This window comes from Hyaena hyaena, unplaced genomic scaffold, assembly GCF_003009895.1.
Source record: "Hyaena hyaena isolate Hyena2069 unplaced genomic scaffold, ASM300989v1 scaffold_100, whole genome shotgun sequence".
NCBI classification, from domain to species: domain Eukaryota; kingdom Metazoa; phylum Chordata; class Mammalia; order Carnivora; family Hyaenidae; genus Hyaena; species Hyaena hyaena.
Genome location: NW_024080732.1, coordinates 3282680 through 3308201, shown reverse-complemented (window position 1 = coordinate 3308201; position 25522 = coordinate 3282680). Strand labels below are relative to the sequence as shown.

General features: G+C 40.1%; 1 protein-coding gene across 3 annotated transcripts; it reads left to right on the top strand.

Annotated features, from left to right (window-relative positions):
- The first annotated feature begins 1238 nt into the window (after window positions 1-1238).
- On the top strand, window positions 1239-22520 carry SLC18A1 (solute carrier family 18 member A1). Of its 3 annotated transcripts, XM_039235648.1 has the most exons (15): window positions 1239-1362; window positions 2019-2382; window positions 2995-3053; window positions 5664-5747; window positions 6852-6944; window positions 8766-8855; window positions 9097-9140; window positions 11439-11499; window positions 11583-11678; window positions 17991-18069; window positions 19008-19059; window positions 20579-20642; window positions 20895-21014; window positions 21237-21370; window positions 22201-22520. In XM_039235648.1, exons 1-15 carry the CDS (start codon window positions 1239-1241, stop codon window positions 22312-22314), a joined length of 1578 nt encoding a protein of 525 aa, XP_039091579.1. In that variant the 3' UTR covers window positions 22315-22520. The 3 variants fall into 3 exon arrangements, with proteins under 3 accessions (XP_039091579.1, XP_039091580.1, XP_039091581.1); XM_039235649.1 differs by lacking the exon at window positions 11583-11678; XM_039235650.1 differs by lacking the exon at window positions 21237-21370.
- The last annotated feature ends 3002 nt before the right edge of the window (window positions 22521-25522 follow it).

Here is a 25522-nt window from a genome sequence, read left to right as displayed (position 1 = left end):
GTGGCTTAGTCAGTTAAACATCCAACTTTCGCTTAGGTCATGATCTCGCGGTTCGTGGGTTCGAGCCCCATGTCGGGCTCTGTGCTGACTGCCAGTTCAGAGCCTAAAGCCTATTTCAGAGTCTGTGTCTCCCTCTCTCTCTGACCCTCCCCTGCTCACGCTGTCTCTCTCTCTCTCTCTCCTAGAAATAAATAAAAATATTAAAAAAAAAATAAAAACCATGATGAGATACCACCCCACACCTGTCAGAATGCCTAAAATTAACAACACAAGAAACAAAGGGTGTTGGTGAGGCTGTTAAGAAAGAGGAACCCTCTTGCATTGTTGGTGGGAATGCAAACTGGTGCAGCCACTCTGGAAAAGAGCATGGAAATTCTTCAAAAAGTTAAAAGTAGAACTACCTTATGACCCAGCAATTGCAGTACTAGGTACTTATCCAAAGGATGTAAAAATACAGATTAGAAGAGGTACATGCACCTTGATGTTTATAGCAGCATTATTAACAGTAGTCAAACTATGGAAAGAGCCCAAATGTCCATAAACTGATGAGGGGATAAAGAAGATGTGGTATATATATACGTATATATATCTAGAGAGTATTATGCTAAGTGAAATAAGTCAGTCAGAGAAAGATAAATACCATATGATTTCACTCATTTGTGGAATTTAAGAAGCAAAACAGATGAACATATGGAAAAGGGAAAAGGAGGGGAGGAATGAACCATAATAGACTCTTTATGATAGAGAACAAACTGAGAGTTGATGGAAGGAGGTGGGTGGGGGATGAACTAGATGGATGATGGGTATTAAGGAGGGCACTTGTTATGATGAGCACTGGGTGTTGTATGTGTGTGAGGAACCACTGAATTCTACTCCTGAAGCCAACATTGCACTGTATGTTAACTAAGTAGAATTTAAATAAAAATTTGAAAAAAAGAGAAAAAAATGTGCTTAGAATTCCAGATATAAAAACCTGGTAAGCAGTACTTTCCTATAAGGCATTCTGAGAACCAAGTAGTGTTGTTGAGATGTATAAGAAGTGAACAGAGACACAGGAATTAAAATGGTTCAAATACCATCCTAGTATCTGCAACTACTTGTACTTTTCATTTTAATACTGAGTTCCACTTGTCTGAGCAGAATTTCTTCCCTCTTCTATAAAGGCTGCAGAAGACCTATAGCTGTAACAGGACCTTCCATAAGAAACTGGAGAAGACACCTCCAGCCCAGCTCTTACCATGCTCAGGGTGGTTTTGGATGCTCCTTGGAAGTTGCTCAAGGAGGGGAGAGAGTCTCGGAAACTAGTACTGGTGGTGGTGTTTGTTGCTCTGCTCCTGGACAACATGTTGCTTACTGTAGTGGGTATGTTTGGATGTCTCTGCACTGGGGGTTAATTTGCTCTGGTTCCCAGTAGGGAGCACAGACCCTGCTAAAATTTAGCGGTGAGTGGACATGAGGATTTTTCTTTTTATGCTTGAAAAATACAAAAGATAAACGAAGTTTAGAGCTGTTCTGTGACTTGCCTGAGGCTTCCCTACTAACAGGTGCTAAGCTGGGGTTCAAGTTCTGTCCAACTGATCCCAGAGCTAGAGCTTCATGCACTATACTTCCCTGACCCTACCATTTCCATGCTTTGCCATCTCTGTATGAAAGATGAAACAGTAAAACAAAGTTTGCCTTGTTGAACTTCAGCTGTGAAAGTGAGCATCTGGTAACTTGAAAATTTCCCCACTTTGTATGTATGTCTGACAAAACTCTATAAATATTGATTTTGTGATTAGAAATAAATGTTAGCAAGTAGGTGATTGGCCAATACAGAATCCAAGAGTAATAAGGACCAATTTTGTGTTAGTTGGAATTTACTTAATCTAATAGGATAATTTGGACAGCACAGTCTTTTAGTAGGCTTCAAATCATGTCACTCAGAGCATGAATATAAAGCTCATAGTAATGGCCCTAAACCAATTAGCATTAAAAAGTATTCTCAGCCCTCATCACTTGTCCTTCTTGACTTTCAGTGCCCATTGTACCCAACTTCCTATATGCCACAGAGTTCAAAGAAATCAACGCTCCTCTGTATGTTGGCACCACCACAGTTTCCCAGCATGCCCTTACTTCTCGTGCCTTTTCCACGGTCTTCTCCTTCTTTGATAATGACACCATGGCTGTTAAAGAAAGTGCACCCAGTGGCGCAGAATGGACAGGTCGCACTTCTGGTACCATCCCTCCTCTAGTCACTGGAGCCATCTCAGCACAACAAAACAATTGCTTGCAAGGCACAGAGTTTTTGGAGGAAGAAAACATACGGGTTGGGGTTCTGTTTGCTTCAAAGGCTCTGATGCAACTTCTGATCAACCCATTTGTGGGACCTCTCACCAACAGGTATCTCAATAAGTACAGTGCTCTACATGGTACTCTCTGGCTCAGAAGTAAGAGGATGGGCTGTGGTATCATAAAAGTAGTTAGAAGAAAAAAAGAAGGAAAACATACTTGTCTATCTCAGGGGAGTCAGCTATTTGGAAAGCTGGTTACCCAAAGGATTACATGGTATTCATGAAATGCCATGGAGTTCAAATTTTCTTAATGATGTAATGACCATTGAGTACCAAGAAAAGAACAAATGGTCAGAAGTATACTGCTGATGTTATTTCAGTGCTCTGGAACATGTCTCGAAGGCAGAACTACTACAGTCTAGAACACTGGTTTGCTGGCTGTGTTTGGGATTACCCTGATGTTTCAAAGGAATATATACTCTGACTAGGCCATCCTTCCTGGAAAAAAAAAGATTTTGGCCCTGGTCTCTGGGTAAATTTGGATATTTATTTATTCGCTTATACACATTCATATGTCATATCCATCTCTCAGTTTGCCTTCAGAGATATGTTTTTCCATGTACTCAACAGCAGTTCTATTCTCAATTATAAGAAAAAAATATAGTCCAAGTATATTGTTGCCTATTGAGACTGTATCTTTTTCTTTTTAATTCTCTTTTAGAATTGGCTATCACATCCCCATGTTTGCTGGCTTTGTTATCCTATTTCTCTCCACAGTTAGTAAGTAATTTGGTTCCTCTTTTATTTCACTCACTGATAACCTTTGATTTTATCACAAGCACTACAGTAAAGAGAGTAGGGTCAAGCTAGCTAATTAGGCATCTGACTAAATGGCCTATGACACTGATTTAAATGCTTTGCTGCTTTTGATATGGGGACTAGAACAGTAGTGGCAAATCATTTTACTTGGCATTTGTATATTCTGCTACAGAAGAACAGACACCTCACTTCCAACAGCTGTGAAAAATTGTAAAGACTTTTTAAATAAGTGTGCTATAGTGTGTGTGTGTGTGTGTGTGTGTGTGTGTGTGTGTGTGTCTATCAGTAGTCCCTTGAATGAGTTTAGTACAAACCTCTCATCTTTGGGAAAAGGTTGTATTGTTTTGATACACAAAGGTAAAGGGCCACCAGCAAAGAATCTAAATTGGACAATAGCCACTGGATAATACGAAAAAGTCTACTGCCTTCAAGTAAGGACATTAAAGATTATAGCTTAAGAAATAATTTTGCTTTGAAAACAACAAGAAAAAGAAAGACAAATAGTCTATCCAGTATAAGATAAATGTTCTAATAAAATAGAGATGGAATAAGAACAGTAAACGAACAAACTATGTCTGGAAATTGACCCTGAAAATTAAAATAAGAAGGAACGAAGGGGCGTGGGAGGTTACTGCAAGATAAGGTAGCCTGCCTCTGCTGACTCTGCTTCCAGTAACATTATTTCCTTCTCTCTCCTGTTTTTCTTATAACCTTTTTGTTACTTTTCTGCTTTTTCTATTGCCCTACCTCAAGTTTTCTTCCCTTTCAGCATAGGTCTTAACTCTTATCATCCAATAATTAGCATAAATTTGTTGCATTCAGGGTTGGAAAGCTGCAAAGAGCAGAAGCTTGATGTGTGAAGTTCTGAGAATTGCAGCTTACTTGTGAAAAATTCTAGCTAAATCAAAGAAAATGAGGAAATTCAAGTTAGAAATGTTTATTGAACTTCTAGAATAGCCCATGCCAAACGGTAAATTAAAAATGAATAGGATTCTCTCTTTTATCAAATGAGACTAATAATTCTCTCCAAAAAACTTAATGGAGCACACATATTATGTCTTGATGGCAAAAGCCATTGGGGAAAGTTAAAAAATGAAGTGATATGGTTCCAGTCCAAGAGTTTGTGATGCATGCCTGGGGAGATAAAACAAATACCCAGCAGATTAAGATAATGCTACAGTATTCCAAACTCTTTACTATAAGGTCCTTGCTTGATTTTCTGCAATTAAATAATGGTTATTATTTCCATGCTATAACCAGTGTTGCTATACTGAATTTGCCTAATTCTAGCAAATGTTTGGTCTTTAGGGAATCTTATGTGGCATTTCTTTAGGGTTTTTAAATACTAAAAAGAGGTTGCTGATGCCCATTATTACTCTTAAGGGCCTCCACCTGGGACCTATGCTTAATGTAATTAGGAGTGAAATGGCAGCCCATGTTTAGGGGCAAAGTGAGAAAGAACTTTTTTTGGTTTTCCTACATAGGGTTACCAACCATTCTACTTTGCCTGAGATTCACGGGCCTCCCAGAATACAAAGTCCTTGGCAAACAGACAAGTTGGTCACTCAGTTATCAAAGGACATAGGAACAGCCAACCTTGAACAGACTGAAAATCAGAAGGCTTAGAAGACATTAGAAACCCAGCAAAGAGAGACCAAGTCCATACATGTTTGGGAGACAGTGTGATCACATCAGGAAGTAATGGGAGAAAATTATAAGATATCAAACAACCAAATATATCTGTAATGAAAGGGCAAATGGATTACAATTCTGCTGATTCAGATACTTTGGGAGGGAGTCATCTTTCTTTCAGGGGCATTGTGCTGAAATGGAGGTGAGACATGTCTGGATTTACCAAGCTTACTATCAATACCCTATAATTTAGTTTTTGATAATGTATTTCTGTTTGGTACTCAGTTTTGTGTATGCTAGTCTTGAGTAGACTTAAAGGGCATGAACTGGATGCCCTTCCTTTATTTCACATCTGTTGCAGAGTCTATCTAGTATAGTTGTGTGTTTGGTATTACTTAATACATACTCACTTATTTGATTTGGTTAAAAGATCTTCCAGTAGGAAGAGGAAATACCTAATTGGATCACAAGATATTATTTTCTACCCAATGCCTATGGTCCTTCCTTTACATATAGCTTTTGTCCCCTCGCTTTAGATGATCCAATGGAGACCAACAATGGCAAAGGTCAAATGTGGGTGTTGAAAATGAAGGATTGAGAAGTAGGATCTAAAGGCATTAAACTTTATGGACAGCCATGATTCCAGTGGACAGGATGTTGATCTTTGGACAGGAAATGTGAAAATCCAGCCTTCCATCCACTGTGTGGTGAACTGGTTTATACTTCTGTGGTTTCTCAGTTTTCATGTCAATGAAAATGCAATCCTGATTAAGGTGTGGGAGATTAGAAAGACATCTCCAAAAACAGGGAGCAGTGATCATGCTTTATTAAAACATATATTTAATGACTTATATCTATAATATCATGAGCACATTTTCTGGTGGCCAGGGATAAAGACAATTTGCTAACTGGAGCATGCTTGTTATTCTCTTTATTCAGTGTTTGCTTTTTCTGGTACCTATACCCTACTCTTTGTGGCTCGAACCCTTCAAGGCATTGGATCTTCATTTTCATCTGTTGCAGGTAATACTGACATCTTACACACACACACACACACACACACACACACACACACATCTCTTACTATCTTCAGACCCTATAAGTTTTATATGAATAGATAGGAAAGTATCCCAGTAGGCAGAAATTATGATTCAAAAACAAGATAATTGGGGGCACCTGGGTGACTCAGTCAGTTAAGTGTCCAACTGTTGATTTCAGCTCAGGTCATGATCTCATGGTTGTGGTATTGAGCCCCACATTGGGTGACAGCATGGAGCCTACTTGAGATTCTCTATCTCCCCCCATATCTGCCCTATCCACTCTCAAAAATAAAATAAATAAACATTAAAAGACTAAACAAAAGCAAGATAATTATAGTTATTGGCAGTGTTATAAATCCTGAAGCCTGACATAATTTTCTCTGACAATATTTAGATATACCATCTTAGGTCAAATAAGCTCAGTAAAACCATGGAGTAGGCCAGGCTTGTATTTAAGGCTACTCTATGATCTTTTCTCTGTCCCTCTCTTAACATTTTATAGGAAAAGTAATGTGAATACTACCAATAACCCTATCATACTTTGCTAAGTATTATCAAATATAACATTTAATGTAATCCCACAAAGTAGATATTTTATGCCATTTTGCACATGAATAAATGACATGAGAGCCCAGCCTATGCTTTCTTCCAGATACTCTGTGCTTTTGTCTTCCTTGGGCACCTCCATGAATCTAATAGTGTTCTGTGTTTATAGATTTTCCTTTCTTTGACCTACTCCATATTCATTAATTCAGGGAAATATGGTAGGGAATGATGAAATGCAATGAAATGCAGAATCAGTGGACAGTGATATTCTATATTATCCTTCCCAGAGACTTCTAAACTTCCAACAATATTGTGAGCAGGAGCAGAGAGCAATGTGGGAGTTTGGGGAACCAGTGAGGACAGTATTTATAAAATACTATAGTTTAAGTTTTATAAAACTCCTCAAACTGGAACTCTAAGTAATATGACTCCTGACGATATAATAGTGATAGAAGACTAAGAACTAGTAGACCAAGGGTTCAGTGAGAGAGGCAGACAGAAGGCTCCTGTATGTTAACTCCATATGTAACTCTCCTTTTAGGTCTTGGGATGCTGGCAAGTGTCTACACTGATGACTATGAGAGAGGGCATGCCATGGGCATTGCCTTGGGGGGCCTGGCTTTGGGACTGCTGGGTAAGTGGAACCTGGACCCAAATCTAGGTTCAGAGGGTAGGGTAGTGCATACTCTTTGAAGATGGCCCCCAGGAGGCAGGTGTTTCCAAGGTCATGAAAGACAGTATTTTCTTTCCTTTTCTGTCCAATTATATTTTGAGTCCTTCTGAAATGTTTCCCCCAAAAAAGGCAAAGTCTCTTTCCCCTTAAGAAGCTTAATAGACCTGGGAATGGTCTAGAAACCTAGTCTATTCAAGTGATCAATTATCCCCATGTTAGCAGCCACTATCTTACCTCCACTTTCAAACATGGCCAGTGCTTTCAAAATGAGAGGAGCTCCTTGCCGGAGTTTGTGCTAAATACATTGCAAACATAATCTCTCCTAATCTTCACACCACTATGAAGGAGGAATGATTGTCCTCATTAAATAGATGAGGACTAAAATGTTTAAATTACCGTCCAAGATTACATAGCCAGAAAATGCCATAGCAAGGATACAGACTCACATTTTCTGGACTAAAAACCCAAGCTGTAAACCATAGCCTATGTTCCTTTGAGGTTCATCCCCCATATGATTTAATTGACTAGTCCGAGAAGTCATATATTTTATGGACACTTACTACATGCCAAGCACAATGTTAAGACAAAGGGATATAGGTAAGAAGCCTCACACATGGTTCCTTCCCTCCTTGCAGTCTAGTTGAGGAGAAAACACCAAAGGTCTCTTCCCTGGTCCATACCTCACCTCCCACCACAACCATGGGAGAGGGGGGAACAAAAACCCTGTTCTTTGCTAAAATCCATTTTAACAAAATGGATTAAAATCCACCCAAGCTAAACTTTTGGTACATCTTGGTCTCCTTTATCACTTCTCACTTTCTTTTTTTTTTTTTTTAATGTTTTATTTATTTCTAGGAGAGAGAGAGACAGCGTGAGCAGGGGAGGGTCAGAGAGAGAGGGAGTCACAGACTCTGAAACAGGCTCCAGACTCTGAGCTGGCAGTCAGCACAGAGCCTGACGCGGGGCTCGAACCCACGAATCGCGAGATCATGACCTAAGCGAAAGTCGGATGCTTAACCGACTAAGCCACCTAGGCGCCCCCACTTCTCACTTTCAAATGGAAGAGCCCATTATATTCTCTATAGCCACTTCCTCAAGGTTGGTTCCTCATCACATCTCAGTTGGAACCAGCCTACTGCCTGATCTCTTTTGCCTTCCCTTCTTCCCCCAAGTGCCACCAGAAAAAACTTCCTATGCTCAGAGGTAGTGGCATTTCTCCCCTGCTAAAAAGCATGTTTCTCCATAGCCCACAAGGCCAAATACATGCTTTATCTGGATATATGGGGCCCTTGACTATTTGGCCTCAACATCCCCCACCTCTACTTTTTCTCTCCCAAATACTCATATTCTAGTGACTGAACACTGAACTGACTTCATTCTATTTCTTCTACAACCACAGTCTCTTTTATTACACCTCAATGCTCTTCATTTATGCTTCTTCCCAACCTGCATTACCCACTTGACAAAGCCCTTGTAGCCACCTGAACTCACTGCACTGTGTTTACACAGCACTTTGTAGATTGAACTTTACTGTTGAACTTTACTTTTCACCATGTTCTAATTATTTGGATCACTCCACACCACCCCCATCACACGCATTTTCTCTGTTTGAACATAAGCCCCTGGGAATTAGGTCTTCTTCATCTCTGAATTTCCAGAACCTCATGTGGAGCTCAGTGCCTAGTAGCGCTTTGGTAAATCTTATTGGGTGTATGTGGGCAAATCACACCAACTAGGAATTGACCCTTACCTCTGAAACCCATGCCTGTTTTGCCTTTCCAGTGGGAGCTCCTTTTGGAAGTGTGATGGATGTGTTTGTTGGGCACTCTTCACCCTTCCTTATATTGGCCTTTCTGGCACTACTGAATGGAGGTAAGTCATCATAAGAGACCACCAGACAGATGATAGCTTAAGTCGGGTTGGCAATGTACTCTGCTATGGTGTCAGTCTTGATATACTCAAAAGATCAAGGACTGCACTATTCTAGGAAAAAATGAAGAAATTCAGGGAGTTAGATCTCTACATTATAGGATGATAACCGTGTGGCTGTTACTGAAGTTTCCAACTAATCAGTGGACAAACTGAACTGTCTCTTTCTCTGCCTCTTTCTTAGCACTACAGCTGTGTATCCTACAGCCTTCCAAAGTCTCTCCTGAGGTAAGAAGGCACCAAGCTCTATTCCCAAGGGATATATAGAATGGTTAAGTGCTAAGACCCAGGCTCCCCTAGGTCATCCCTGTCAAGCCATAAGAAGAAAGGTAAGAGGAGTGGAGTGAGGGAAAGTGAGAACTATACCTGGATTCCAAGATAGTGCCATATTTATAGTACTATTGGGGATGGTGAGGAAGAGTCTGGTTTGATGTTGGACAAAGATGGAGGAAAGGCCTTATGAAAAATTAAAGAAACATTACAGAATTTGTATACATAAACTCAGAACAGGAGACAATGACATTGGGACCTGTGAATTCATGCTTATAACACCTCAGAGCTAGAGAAGACCTTAGATGCTGTTAAATCTCTCCCCTAAGAGCACCTTGCACACTATCATCCTATCATGATTAAATATCAGAGCTGGTATTTGTCTGACTCCAAGCCAAAGATGGCTGTGAGAAATTTGTATCAAACCACATAGAATGAAAGACAAGGAAGTACAGAAAATGTGGGAAAGCTTGGACTAAAAACTTGGATTTTATAGCCACATCAGACAGAAGTGTGGGTAACATGGGAACACATTGCTTACAATTGGGGTATGAAGTGGAGGCAGTCTTGTGGGTCCAAGCCCTTAATCTGTGTGGTCTGTGCTAATTCCAAGTAGTTAGTGTCAGAATTGAATTAAATTCTATGACAACCAGTTGGTGCCCACAGAGAACCGAAGAATTGCTTGGTGGAAAAGCCCACACATTTGGTATCAAAAGTGTTGTGAGAGGAGAAATTGTTTTCATTTAATATCTTTTTGAATAGTTTTGACTTGGATGGTAATGTTCTACATATGCAAAAAAATTCAATTATTTTTCTGGCTGTATGAAATGTCATTGTGCATGTACCATATTTTATTCAATCTCATACATTTGAACATTTAGGTAGTTTCTAGTACTTTGCAATTATAAACAATGCTACAATTAATAACCTTATATATATATATATATGCATTTTTATAACATTGGAAATAATCTATAGAATAAATTGCTAGAAGTGGAATTTTTGGGCCAAAGGGTTTATTGGACTTCTTAATGTGTATTTTATGATTTAGATTTGTCTCTTTAATTTGAATTATATATTTAGTTTTAGTATCTCTGAATATTTTAATCCACCCCTGTGTGTAGGCAGAGATGATTATCATATCAAAACTATTAATTATATTACAAGACAGGATGTAGGACACAAAGTTCAGAAAGTTGGAAAGAGGGAGAAGTTCCAGCTACTGAGTCAAGGAATACTGTGGAAGAGAAGGAGCCATTTAAGATTGATTATGAAGAATGGGTAGGATTTAGATTATTTGGACCTGTAGAGAGAAGGAAGATAGTTTAGGCAAAAATGACCCACTGGAATGCATGGGAGGAAGGTGGAGTGATTGAGTTTAGCTGGAGTAAAGATTTTCTGAAGAGAGGGGAAAATTAGAACTCAATATTTAGGCTCACATTTTATTTGTATTTATTTATTTTTTAATTTTTTAAGATTATTTATTTTGGAATAGAAAGAGACCATGAGCAGGGGAGGAGCAGGGAGAGAAAGAGACACAGAGAGAGAGAGAGAGAGAGAGAGAGAGAAAGGGAGAGAGGGAGAGAGAATCCCAAGCAGACTCTGCACATCAATGTGGAGCCTAACATGGGGCTCAAACTCAAGAACCATAAGATCATGACGTAAGCTAAAACCCAGAGTTGGACGCTTAACAGACTGAGCCACCCAGGAGCCCCTAGGCTCACATTTTAATCTAGATATTCAAACACCTTTTGCTACACTTGTCTAGTATGGCTCAAAATGGTCAGAATAAAGCATTCAGAATGCTTGAGGAGCTTTCTAAGTTATCACTTCTGTGTTCACCTTTGGAATTCAGCACCTTGCCTGTGGTTCTTCCAGGGCAAAAATTAGTGCCAGTGAGATCTAATGGTAAAGCCCAAGACCAATAGTCCACACATCCATTGTCCAAGGCTGGCCTTGCTGACAATCCACTCTCATATGGTTGATGATCGTTTGAAGGCAGGAATCATGTGTGGAATATGTTGTCCTCCTCTCTGTGACTACTACATTATCTGCCTTACAGACAGGAGGTAAACTGCCAGGTGACTTTGTGACATTAGGAAAGTCACTTTATCTCCTTTAACTTGTCTGGTCTCTTCAGTAAAGGGGCTGACATAGATGATTTCTAAGGTTCTATCTTCATATTCTCAGATTCTATGAAAATAAGAGAGATGTACACTGTACAAATGGAAATTTTTTTGTTGTGTATGTTCTCAGAGTGCTAAGGGGACTCCACTCCTTACGCTTCTCAAAGACCCTTATATCCTGGTGGCTGCAGGTAAGCTGACAATGCCTCTCTTTGGGATAGGAAGAGTTTGGGCTTCCATGTAGCCATGGGGGCTCACAGAAATGTCTCTCCAGGCTCCCTCTGCTTTGCTAACATGGGAGTGGCCATGCTGGAGCCGACATTGCCCATCTGGATGATGCAGACCATGTGCTCCCCTGAGTGGCAGTTAGGTAAGTGACCTTGTTCCCCAACTTGGGCTTGGACAGAGGTTTATGCCATGGCCCTTTCTAAGGTAATTGAGAAGCATTATCAGCCTCAGGTCTTCAGGGTCACAATGTGCTTCCTTTGTCACAACTTTTCTTTTCTTTTTCTTTTTTTTTTTTTTTTCATTTGTATCTTCTCTTTCCACACTTAAAATTGAGCCTGAGTGGTCAGGCAGTACCTCCAAGAAGCATCCTGAGATGGGTGGGGTGGGAGGGGTTGAGAGGGGCTATGGGGCAGCAACATGCCCAGCTATGTCATAGAGTGATCAATAATTTTGAGTTAAAAGACCTAGGTTTTCATTTCAGCTCCATTGATTGGCTATGCAAACTTATGAAAACCACATCAATTTTCTGAGCATCAGTTTTTTCATCTCTGAAAAGGGCATCGGAATACTGTCTAGTTCAAAGGGTAATTTGAGGGATAAATGTTATAACTTGTGGAAATGCTTTGCACCTGTGGAATATTAATGTGCACCACCATTATCATCCACTCTTTTCTCTCTTCAACTCCCCTTCCCTTAGATTACCCTTTTCCTATCTTTTTACTTCTAACAAGGTGCTTATGGAGTATATTGTTCTGTGATAAAGGCCTCTAGCTTCCTCTGCTTCATGGTGAGACGTCCTCATGACTCATCTAAGCTTAGATGAGCTTGGCCTCAGGAAGCCTAAGAAAAGGGAACATAGAAGGCTATGTGCCATTCAGTCACTATAGGGAGGAGAAGCTTATGAGGCCAGATGGGAAGTTGATATGAACCTGACATAACTCAGTATATAATAAAAAGTACTAAATCTAATTTTTTTAGAGGACAATTCTAAACAAGGCTCCAAGCTGCACTCCTAGCCTCAAATTGAATTTTTCTGAGCTGCAACTCGCTCTGACCATGACAATTAATTGAGTTAGTTGGTGCTTGGTACAGAACAGTGTCCTCTGCCCTCAGGCTCTTGTAGCACAGGCTCTTGGTGCAGGTGGGCAAATACAGCTCAGAACAGCTCCTCCCCAGCCTTTCTTCACCCTACAGAAGAGAATATTAAAAGCAAACCAGCCTTTAATAACTGCTGAATTATTGACTTTGGGTTTAATTGTAATTGTCAGGACAATTTCTATTAGGCAGCACTGTTTCTTCTAGGTACAGAAAAGCATAGAGAGGCTAGTGAAGCCAAAAGAAATTCCCTGGGCTGATTCCACGCAGTCCCTTATGCAGGTGAGGCTGCAGTAGAAAGCCCTCTGGAGAGTAAGTCAGAACGACAAGAAGACTTTGTCTCCCACTATCCTTTACAACTTTCCTCAATCTTGGGGCACCTGGGCAGCTCAGTCAGTTAAGCATCTGACTTCAGCTCAGGTCATGAACTTGCACTTCATGGGTTCAAGCCCCATATTGGGCTCTGTGCTGACAGCTCAGGGCCTGGAGCCTGCTTCGTATTCTGTGTGTGTGTCTCTCTCTCTTCAACTCCCCTGCTTATACTTGCTCTCTCTCTTTCTCTCTCTCTCTCTCAAAAATAAATGAAGATTTAAACAAAACAAAAAACAACTTTTCCTCAAAGCTATCTGCATCTGTAAGTCTAGCTTCACAAGTTCTTACATCATCTGGAGAGCTTGTTAAAATTCAGAGTGCTGGGCCCCACCCAGAAATTCGATAGAATCAAGTTTGAATTTTTGTAAGTTTCTTAGTGATGCTGATGTGTTATCAGTGACCACATTGAAAAATATTGCACTAAATGGAGACAACCTCTCATGGTTGTTGGGAGAAGTTGTAGACAGCACTTTTGAGAGTGCTTTGTCGTCTGTGACTGGATACTTTTTAAGTGACCCAGTACTCTAAGTGGAGGAAACAGCACAGGTTTTGGAAATAGGCCCATTTGGGTTTGAATCATGATTACCAATTGCTTTTGACCTTGGATAAGTTATTTAACCTCTTAAAACACCACTTTTTTTATTTTTAAAAAGGGAGATGCTTTCAGGATTGTTTTCAGGATTAAATGGGTCCATGTATTCTAAATGGATTAGCACTGTACATAGAATACAGTATAGTTATATTCAGTAAATAAAAATTATTTCTATTTTCACCATTATTTTTCTAGAAATTATTTTGACAGTCACAGATAAGTGTAATTTTCTGCTCCTCAGAAGATATGCTGTGAAAAATATATGTTTGTCCATTGACATATAGTTTGGAACACCTATTTTACACAAAATACTACCGAAATGCAACCTATACCCAGATCCTAAAGAACAAGCCTCATTAGTTGAGGAAAATCTCATTTAGAAAGTTCCACATCATTCAAAGCAATGTTAAAGAGATGTATTTAAGTGGCTAGTGGGCTTCTTAGAGGTACTTATTTCCAGATCTCAGGTAAACAATAGAGTAGGTATACTAAATTTTTAAAATCAATTAAAAATAAACAGCTGGGTACAGTTTTTCTGCCCTGTACAGATAGACAAAGACACTAAGATATGCTTCACTTCCACCTCAATAAAGAGAATATTAAAATTAAACAAGCCGTTGACCAGTAACTGGTGAATTGTTGACTTTGGGTTTAATTGTAATCATCATGACAGTTTCCATTAGGAAACGCTGTTTCCTATAGGTACAAAAAAGCATAGAGAGGCTAGTGAGGCTTGAAGAAACTCACACTGCTGATTCTCTACAGTCCCTTATGCCACAGCCATCTGTGCTCTTACGCTACTGGTATGGGTAATGGAGACACATGAAGCTGGAAGGAGAGGGCCTGGGTTCAAGTCCTGACCCTGCTACTCACTGGTTATGATGTTAACAGTTAAGGCTGGTGCTCTGAGGGCACTTATTCTGTCCCAGACACTGTGCAAAACTGTTGGCATGCATTATCTCAAGGCTCACGACCAGCCATCTGGTAGGAATTATTATCACCGTATTTCATATGAGCAATAAGGAGGGCACTTTTTGAGATGAACACTGGGTATCATATATAAGAGATGAATCACTTGTTTCTACTCCTGAAGCCAAGGCTACACTGTATGTTAACTAACTTGAATTTAAAAAAAAAAAAACAAATTTCTTAATCTGACCTAATTTCCTATCTCCCCCCTCCAAAAACTCCCTGGCCCTGTAGAACCTCCTGTTATTAACACATGTCCCCATCTTCTTCTTCTAACACATGCCTTCATCTTCTTCTCCAAACACTTCCTTCATCTTATAGGCCTGAATCCCTAATGTTTCCTGAGAACACGATTTTCCCTCTTGATGGAAGTCCATGTTCCTCTAGGTTTTCCTTACTTTTGCTGCTGCTGGATCATTTCTTCTTAATTCTCCTGTAAAGACCCTTACTTCCAGGGCGCCTGGATGGCTCAGTCGGTTAAGCATCTGACCAGCTCAGGTCATGATCTCACAGTCCATGGGTTCAAGCCCCACGTTGGGCTCTTTGCTGACAGCATGGAGCCTGGAGTCTGCTTCAGATTCTGTGTCTCCCTCTCTCTCCGTCTCTCCCCCACTCGTTCCGTCTCTGTCTCTCAAAATAAAAAAAATAAATAAAAACATAAAAAAAAGAAAGCGTTGTTAATTCCTTTGCCCTGCTTTTCTTCTGAGGTTGTCAGCTGGCATAGCATTAATTCTGGTTAAGCCAGTCTGTTTGCCTACTCCTTGCCTGCACATGAGTAGTGGACTGGGGCTGTAGGAAAACATACAACTAGGTTATCAGTTTAATTTTATATTTATGGCTACAAATCTAAAGTAGGTTTTCATCAGAGCACCTGGGTGGTTCAGTTGGCTAAGTGTCTGACTCGTGATCTCAGCTCAGTGTCATGAGTTGAGCCCCACATTGGGCTCAATGTTGGGTGTGGAGTCTACTTTTAAAAAATTGAAGTCGGTTTTCTTATTACCCAACAATCTTTCTCTAAGTCCCCAGTTATGTTCTCCTTCCAACTTTCTGAAATGGTTATTTTACACTTATCCATTCAAATCTCCTCTATACCCTCATTTCTTTATCTTCATCTTTCTCACCTCCTAGTCATTGAGAAAATAGAAGCAATGAGATGAGAACTCACGTGTTCCCATGTTCTCTGCATTTGTACCTACATTCACTGCCTTCTCTTTATGGTTGAAGCCTCCCAACTCTCTCAGAGGCCAAGCCACTTCTACTGCACTATTACTACTACTACTACTACTACTACTACTACTTCTCCTTTTACTACCACTACCACCACCATCACCACCCCCACCACCCTCTGCCCCCAGCACCACTATTACTACTTTTTCTTCTTCTTCTCTTCCTCCTCCCCCACCACCTCTTCCTCCACCTTTTTTTCTTTTTTCTTCTTCTCTTCCTCCTCCCCCTTCTCCTTCTCTTCCTCTTTCTTCTTTTACTTCTTCTTCTGCATTCCATCCCTTCTTAACTACTTCATTGGCTACTTCTTATCACCTTTGTTAGCTCCTATTCCTTTGCTAACTTTTAAAGTTAAGAGTCCCTGATGGTTCAGACTTTGGCTTTCTATTCTTCTCCATCTGATATCTCAGAGGTGATCCTAGCCCTCCCTATGGCTTTAAGAACCATGTGTAAAACAATGAGTCAAACACTTATATCTGTGCTTAAGATCTGTCCTTGGAAGTCTAGACTTATACACCCACTGTCTGACATCTCCAGTTGGATATCTAACACATATTTCAAACCTTTCATGTTTTCCCCAAGCTCTTCCTCTATCTCCAGCCATGAAATTGAGTAAGACAAAAATGAGAGATCCTTGATTTCTCTCTTTCCCTCACTCCCACTATGCCCATGCCCAATCTGACAGAAAATTCCACTGACTACCACCATAACACTACTGATTTTACTCACTTCTTTCCATTGTGATCTCTAATCTGAAGCATTGTCACTTTCTTCTTGGGTTCTACAAATAGTCTTCTGGCTTCCACGCTAGTCCCATGATCCCATTCTTCTAACCACAACCAGAGGACTTTTAAAAATGTAAATTAAAATATGTCATTTCCTTCCAAATTTTCCATTACACTTGGAATAAATTCCAAATTCTAGGCCTACATCTACTTTTCTATTTTTATTTAAATTCAAGTTAGCTAGGATACAAGTTAGTCTTGGCTTCAGGAGTAGAACCCAGTGATTCATCTCTTACATATGACACCCAATGCTCATCCTAAAAAGTGCCCTCCTAAGCCCATCATCCATTTAACCCACCCCCCATAGACATACATATTTTTTTATCACTCTTCATTTTGCTCATTGTGTTTCAGCCACACAGACCTCCTTTCTTTTCCTATAACAGACAAATGGTTTCTTCTTTAAGTTATTTGCATTAGATATTTTTGTTTGTTTGTTTGTTTGTTTGCTTTTCTGCTTGGAATGCCCTGCTTTGGTTTTTCAGATCTCAGTTTTAATATCATCTCCTCAAAAATCTTCAACTCCCAAACTGAAGTTAGCCTTGTTCCTGATCACATTTCCATGTCATCACATTAAATTTTCTTCACAGAACTTATAGTTTTTCAAAATTATCTTTTTCATTCATTTGTTTTGTGTGTTTATTGTTGTCTGACTCCCTCCCTTGGAATGTAAACTCTCCAAAAACTAAGATTTTTGTCTATCTTATTTACCCCATCTAATCCTAGAACACCTGAGACATAGTAAAAGCTCATTAAAAGTAAACTGAATGAATGAATGAATGAATGAGAGGGTAGGTTGCCTAAAGTCACAGAGCTAAAAAGTAGCAAAACCACAATTTGAACCCAGAACTGTTGGCTCCAAAGCCCATGATCTAGAGCAATGTGACTGGTGCTTCAGTTTACAAAATACTTTTACATATGGTATCCAACGTACTTCTCAGTGTAAATTGGTCTGATAGAGTCATAGCTTTGTTTTTGCCAGATGTGGATACCAAAGCTCAGAAAGATTTAGTAACATATCCAAGGTCATTACCAGAGCAGTAGGAAGAAGGGTGAATATCAAGGTAGGGATTTCATTTCCCAAAAGATATGTATTTCTCTCTCTAAGGCTACTGACGTTCTTATCCTCATAATCAAAAGGATTTTATATGTGAGAATGGTTCATTATGGCCATTCTTCAAGAAGTTTAAGTGGGGTGCACATTGTATGAAAGCTAAACAAAGCCCTACTCCTGAGGTAAATGGAGGTGAGAGCCTTATGTCAATTGCTCTGGGTTTGCACAAGGATCTCCAAAACCACAAAACCAAGTGGTTTGGGAGATCCTTGAGGGTAATAGGGGGGACTTCACTGTCTTGTAGGAAATAAAGTATATAATAGTTAACTAGGAATGTCCTAAGATTTATTTGTCTTTCTACAGGTCTAGCTTTTTTGCCTGCCAGTGTGTCCTACCTCATTGGCACCAACCTCTTTGCTGTGTTGGCCAACAAGATGGGTCGGTATGTAGCCTGGGACTCTGTGGAGAATAATAGGAAAGTAGGATGAGAGAGCCTTTTGAGATTATCCCTGCACTTAGGATAATGTACAGCTTCTCTGAGATTTAAAGTTTAGAACAAGTACACATAGATAAAAGCTGCCCACAGGGAGGATGAGGGTAGGTAGGTGGTGAGGACAGTATGGAGAAATGACGGCCCTGAGCTGGTTGTGAAGGATAACCTTTACTTTCCAGATGTTTGTTGTCTAGTGGAAGTACTAAAACAACCCCACAGAGAACATGAAAAACCTCAGTACTTTGGGGGCAGTGATTATCAGACTGTGTTCCGTGGATCCTTAGAGTGTATTAAAGAGGTGCCTCAGAGGCCACCAAGTAGAAAAGGTTGAGGGCTAAAAGATATGAGTATGGATTTTGTTCAATTACAATGAGAACAGCTTTAATTTTATCTTTGGAGCTCAGCATAAAGATTTTTAAAATAGGTTTTTAAAAATCCTTGCTCTTGGAAGTCAGAAAAGGAAAGAAGTTTGGTATTTTCCCTGGCTTCTGAGATGGACCTTGAAGACCAGATAAAATATGAATAGGTGATACATAGTCTGAATTGGGAAGTAGCATGAATTAAGTTTGAGGGTTACTCCCAAGGGGCAAGTACCTTCTGAGTAAGCTGATTCCTCTTCTAGGGGAGGAAAGAATATGTTCCGTTCCACCTACTCTGCTTCTCCTATTAAAAGAGATATGGAGCCAGGAAGAGATGAGGGCAAGGAAAAAACAGGGAAAGGGCTCACCTGATTATAGACAAGTCATATAGAAATGTCTTCATCTTCTCACATCCTAAGGGGTTCTTGGAATTAGAGGTTGTAGAACTGATCAGTGTGGTTGAGATAGGGTGGCTGGTGGAAGGGATTTCTCCCTTTAGCACTATTTCTGATGGCTCTTTTCTTCTAGGTGGCTGTGCTCCCTGATTGGGATGATGGTAATAGGTACCAGCTTGCTTTGTGTAAGTATAAGGTCTAGGTGTGTGTATGTGAGAGAGAAAGAGAGAGAAAGAGAGAGAGAGAGACCCAGACATTTAAAGACTGTTTTCCTTTAAAATGAACAGAGGGTTAACTTAGCAATGATTGCTAAATAGGTAGGAATTTAGCACTGGGGGAGATGCCATCAGGCATACCATTAAGGGAGGAGGGAAGGAGGGGGGAACAGTAATTGGGGCAGCTGTAGCCAGAGGTCTGAGGCCCCATTTATGGGCACATGAAACTATCCATGTTGGTATCTATTTCTGGGCCAACAGAAATAGATACTTCAAACAGAGTGATGAATTTTATGACTTAATTTATTCATCCCACCCTGACAGGACCCTAGGGGAACCATCATCTGAGTTGCAGGCTCTGGTGCCAGAAGTTTGGTAGAAAAAGAAAGAAATAAGAGCTTTTCTATTTTCAAGAGCCCCCTTCAAACTCTCTAAGCCTTCATTTTCTCTTCTCCATAATGGGAATCATCAGCACACTTTCTCCTAGGCTTGAGGGAATAGTGACTAGAGCCGTAAAGCACTGAATACAAGTGCTTCAAGACAGGCTGGAGGTCCTGATCAGGAACTTGAGCTCCACAGTCATCCCCATCTTTTCCACTTGCTGCTGACTTGCTGTGACTGAGATGTAGCAACATGTCACCTCTTTTTGCTCAATATCCCCATCTGTGTAGAGAGCATTCTGATAGCACTTCATAGGGTTGTGCATATAAATTGCAACAGTGTCTGGCACATAGTGAGCCCACAGTAAATATTAAACCAAACTGCTGATAAAATATAAATACCCTTTGGGAATAATCCCTAAAATTTTGTTTAGCCACTGACATCTAAATGGTATGTTAAACCTCTGAGGGGTAAATGTTTTGGGGCAGGTGTAGATAACAGCTGCTCAAGGAGGGAGGGAGGTAAAGAATCAGCAAAAGAGGAAAGGAAGGCTTTCAGTGGGGAATTGGGAAGGCAAAAGAATAAGTTTCACAAGCTTGCTGGTGCAGCATCCCACATCATGCCACCTGCCTCTCTAGAGTATAGGTAATTGGTTGTTGGTGTCTTTTGTTTTGCTCCAGTGGCTATCAAGTTAGAATTTAACTAAAACCTTTGAATGTTTCTAATAGAAAAGGGAAGAAATTCCATTCAGTGAATAGTGAGGACAGAAATGGGTCTGGGGAAGGGGGTTAAAGTAAGGGGAGAACCCAAGCAACAGAAGAGGACCATTGTTATAGTATAATGGAGTCAAATTTTAGGTTTAGACTTAATCTTACCACTTATTAGCTTAACTTTGGATAAAACATTTAACCCAAATGGCACCAATCCAGCTTTCATATCTTTAAATTGGAGGTAAAGATTCTTCTTCATAAGGAGATGTGAGAATCCAGATACTTAATACATGTGGTACATAGCACATGGATAATAAATGCATTTCACATGAAAACTCTTTGTTTCTGAGGTGGCTCAGGTGGACTCCTGATGAACTGTTCTCCTTTCCCTGTTGCAGGTTCCTCTGGCTCATAATATTTTTGGCCTCATTGGCCCCAATGCAGGGCTTGGCTTTTCCATAGGTAAGAGTACTTTAAAGGAGACAAGAACCTCCTGAATTGTGGCTTTGTGTCAGATAAGAGGAGGTATATGTAAAGGCAGAAGGAGCAGGAGGGCAGCTGGTAAAGATGTGGACTCCTAACTCCTACCAGGAGTAAGTGTGAGGGCCAAGTGGGAGGACAGCAGGCAAAAACACTAACAGAGGATAAGAAGCAAAGATGCCACAAAAAGGGAAGGGACTGTGAGTAGAGCTGACCTGTTTTCTCTGGCCACAGGTATGGTGGATTCCTCTATAATGCCCATCATGGGACATCTGGTGGACCTGCGTCATACCTCAGTTTATGGGAGTGTCTATGCCATAGCTGATGTAGCTTTTTGCATGGGCTTTGCTATAGGTATGTTGGCAGGGGACAGGGGAGTACCCATTGATCTGGTGTCCCATTTTCTCTTATCTATTGTTTACCAGCTGGAAATAGAGTCAGAAGGCTAATTCTCCAGGGGTTCTGAAGACATTTGACTTTGGGACATCCTCTGGGTCACCCATTGCCCCTTGTATGGTGTCTTCTGTGTGACCAAGGCTCCAATAAATACTTGTAAATGTGGTTTATTCCTCACAGGGCCATCCACTGGGGGAGCCATTGTGCATGCCATTGGCTTCCCTTGGCTTATGGTCATCATTGGGGTCATCAACATCATGTATGCTCCTTTCTGTTACTACCTGAGAAGCCCCCCAGCTAAGAAGGAAAAGCTGGTAAGGTTTTCTGACTGGTGCTAAAATGATAATAATCTTCTGGGATTTTTTTCCCATCTGGCTCTCATTTTGTTGTCCACCTATGCTATTTCCTCCTTCTTTGAATGTTTTTCTGCTTTGCCATGTTTTCTGATCTCATATTCACCTTTATCTTTCCTTTGTTCTCTTTGTTATTTTCCCTTCTCTACATAACCACTTTGTTTCTTACACTGGGTGGTTAAGAAGGATACTAAATAAAGAAGAAAAATGAGAGGCTTAGGTGCAGGGGCCATCAAAGGCATCCTGTACTTTACTTACTAGAAGAATGTGAATTACCAAATTATTTCCCCAAAGTAGGCAAAATTCCACCAGGCTCGCTCATTCATTCATTCATGTCTGCCATTACCTTTACCAGGTCATCATTTAAAGTACAAAACCTCAGGGAAGAGAACCACAACATATGATTTTAGTTAATATGGTACTTTCCTATTATTGAAGCATGAGTACCCTAAAGGTCTGGGTGGCTTAGTGATGGTTATGGGGGGTGTTCAAAGGGATGAAAGAAGACAGGTCTGATAGTGGATGGATCCAGTTTCAGCTGGTTCCCTGCTGTAGCTTGTATTACCATGTCAAGATTCAATTAAAAGCATGCCAGATATTTCCCTTGACTAGGGTTGCTACACCTAAGTGTCTTGGGAGGCCTGTGCCTGTACACGAAGCAGAAAAAGAATTCTACACTGTTTATTGAGTCTTTCCTGAGAAACACTAGATTTGAATGAGGTAGTGAGGGAAGGGAACTGGGAGACTGGTAAAAGATATGCAGTAATTTCTCTTCCTTCCTCTTGTTTTAGGCAATTCTGAGCCAGGACTGCCCCATGGAGACTCGGATATGTGCAACTCAGAAGCCCACAAGGGAATTTCCTCTGGGGCAAGACAGTGATGAGGAGCCTGGCAGTAAGGAATAACAGTGGAAGGTGGTCTCTGAGCCTTGTCACATGTGGATCCATGAGTCTTGGACTTCAGTGACCAAAGAGTGACCACCTCTTTCCCTAATCACCAGATCTCTATGGGCCATATAACAGGCTTCACTTCCCTCTCCTCTGGGTAACTCTTTTCTTCCCCTTCCATGAGTGCCATTCCCTGGTTCTCTCCTCATCTATGTACCTATAGCTCTTCAACTATGTTTTGCTGCCTCAGGTGGCTCATCTTTTATGGGAGGACATCGTGATGCTTTCTCCTAGGCTGTTGTAAGGATGAATAAACTTAAGCTGTAGTGGGTTCTGCAAGGAGTGACTCATTCCACGGAAACAGCTTTGAGTACAGATGCCTTGAAACCAATGGGGTGAATGGCAAACCTCATTTCATCTGTTATCTGATTTTCTTTGACACATCCCCAGTAGATCATAAAAATTTTGTCCTCTATTCCTTCCATTTGTTCTTTCCTGAGTTTTCTCAGCTGTGTTGGAAAAAGGTCTTCAACATTGTATTGCTGCCAAATTGCCAATTTGGGAAATTGTTTGCCTGGCTTTTAGAAGCTGAGTGGTTTTTCTATGGCTAAACCTATAGCTGCTAAAGTGATTTTGTCTTCAGTGAATGGGTGGCTGGGTTTCTACCTTTCCTAAATCTCTTTGACTCTTAGAAATAAAAGCAGGAGGACAGAAAATAGAAAACAATTTATTAACTCCAAGATTTTATCAGAGGAAGTGAAAAGAAACTTTCCTGAAATCCCTTCAAACAGTGGATTTCCTAATACAAGGATTATAATGAGGAATAGTTCTCACTTGTTAATGAATAAGTTATTAGCTAATTCAGACATAGTAAACTAGATGTTGTTTTACAGCAAAAGAGAAAGTGTGGGCAAATACATAGGTTCTATAAATATTTTGACATTTTGTTACCTTCTTCAAACAGTTATTAAATATAGGGCTTTAGAAAGATGAGAGTCATGGTACCCACTTGTAAGTAGCTTGCCATATATTTTAGCAAACAAGATATACACACTATAAAAATGATCAGTATTGCAAGTTAGTATACATTCTGTGTTAAAGTACAAAGAGGCAGAAATGCTCATAGTCTGGGTGAGAGGTGGAGGCAGAAGTAAGAATGCAAAGACCCACAGATGCAGGCTGTGGGTGTACTTGGTTATCAGATTGAGATGTTCAAGCTCTGGAATGGTATCTGTCTCTGATCATTACACTTCTTTGCAGGAGTTTGGTGGGCTCAGTATGAACTCTAAATTACTGGAATAAATTCAAGCTGAACTTTACTGAATCCTTATTACTTGGACAATGGATATCTGATTTATGGATATGTTTTTAAAGGGTTAGAAGTAACTAGACTTATCTGATTTTCAAAACCAGATGTGCTTATATTGTCATTTAGTCAAGATGATAGTGCCTCAGAATTTGAAGAGCCCAAAGGTAAAATTATAAAATCCTATGTCAGATTATATAAGCTGTAACTAGAAATGAACAGAGTGAATAGCCACTGGCTCCCTGTACAAAAGTGGGAGTGATGTAAGGTAGGGTGCAGAAGAGTCAGGGGTACTGACTATGATACACTCTTATTACATGTGGAGGAGGATTTATAATAAAGAGTGGGCTTGTTATAAAAATTGTTACCCCGTTTATAAAGTAGGAAGAATTTTTAAATTTAAATTTTAGTTAGTTAACATACAGTGCAGTATTGGTTACAGGAGTAGAATTCAGTGATTCATCACTTACATACAACACCTAGTGATCATCACAAGTGCCCTCCTTAATACCCATCACCCATCTAGCCCATCTCCCACCTACCTCCTTCTGTCAACTTTCAGTTTGCTGTCTGTCATAAATAATAAATTAATTAATAATAAAAGAGTCTCTTGTGGTTTGTTTTCCTCTCTTCTCAAAATAGGAAGACATTTTTTAAAGAATCTATCCCAGAGGCGCCTGGGTGGCTCAGTTGGCTGAGCATCCGACATTGGCTCAGGTCATGATCTCACAGTTTGTGAATACAAGTTCCATACTGGGCCCTGTACTGACAGCTCAGAGCCTGGAGCCTGCTTTGGATCCTGTGTTTCCCTCTCTCTCTGCCTCTCCCCAGATCATGTTCTCTCTCTCTAGCTCTCTCTCTCAAAAATAAACATTAAAAAAAAAAAAAAAGAGGAACCCACCCTTGACTTGTCAGTTAGCATTGTTTAAGCAATATAAAACATATACTTAAGGGGAAAACAATGGATATAATTTATTGTAAATTATATTTTATTATACAAAAGTCAACAACACATACTACAAAGTAAGTCAAGGAGCATTTTTTATTTTAGATCACAAATAGATCATAAACATAGCCTATGTTTAGAAGAGTATAAAAATGAGAATCCCATAAAAATAGAAAGTGGAATTGTTCTTTATTCGTGGGTTTATATATAATATGAAGAAAAGAATGTATTATAAACTTTCTACATTCATAAGTGATATTAGGTTCTTCTAAAAATGAAAATATCAATCCAGTAAAATGAGCCACAATATGTATTTTTTTTAAGTAGCATACAATGTCAGATGACCTCCCCTGTGGAAAAGAAGAAGATGTCCATTTTCTCCTTTAGCAAGAGAGGAGTTGAAGAGACCATAAACGTGTTTATAAGGTGATGGGCTCTGAACTACCAATTATGATGCAACAGAAAAGACAGCTGGACTAATGAGACATTGTGGTCAATAGGCCAGTGAAATATTTGGGCATTCTCAGTAGGAATGTTGGAAACAAACCAAAAGACATTTGCCTCCAAAGTACAAAACCTGGGTGGAAGATACAGCACCACAAATTAAGGCAGTGACTCTGGAGTCAGAGAAAATGCAGAGGAAGCACTAATGAATGGGTGGCAGGGAGAGTGGTGTGAAGAAAGACAGGATTTTTTTTTTAAGTAGGCTTTGTGTTCAGTGTGGAGCCCAATGAGGGGCTTGAACTCATGACTCTGAGATGAAGACCTGAGCTAAGATCAAGAGTCAGATATTTAACTGACTGAGCCACTCATGTGCCCCAAATCAGGACAATTCTTACAGGGAGGGACCCAAATCTGAGGGGATATGATTAAAGTAGCTAAAATATTTAAGAAAGTCCCAGTCTTATTGACCACAGGGTCTAAGAACACTTCCACAAAGAGCCACTCCAAAAGTACTAAAAAGCTGAGAGTTA

Excerpts from the sequence above, each read along its gene's own strand:
- SLC18A1 (XM_039235648.1), top strand. The coding sequence starts at position 1,239 with ATGCTCAGGGTGGTTTTGGATGCTCCTTGGAAGTTGCTCAAGGAGGGG. Across the intron at positions 6,945-8,765 it reads CCTGGCTTTGGGACTGCTGG|TGGGAGCTCCTTTTGGAAGT; the intron begins GTAAGTGGAACC and ends TTGCCTTTCCAG. Across the intron at positions 8,856-9,096 it reads TCTGGCACTACTGAATGGAG|CACTACAGCTGTGTATCCTA; the intron begins GTAAGTCATCAT and ends CCTCTTTCTTAG.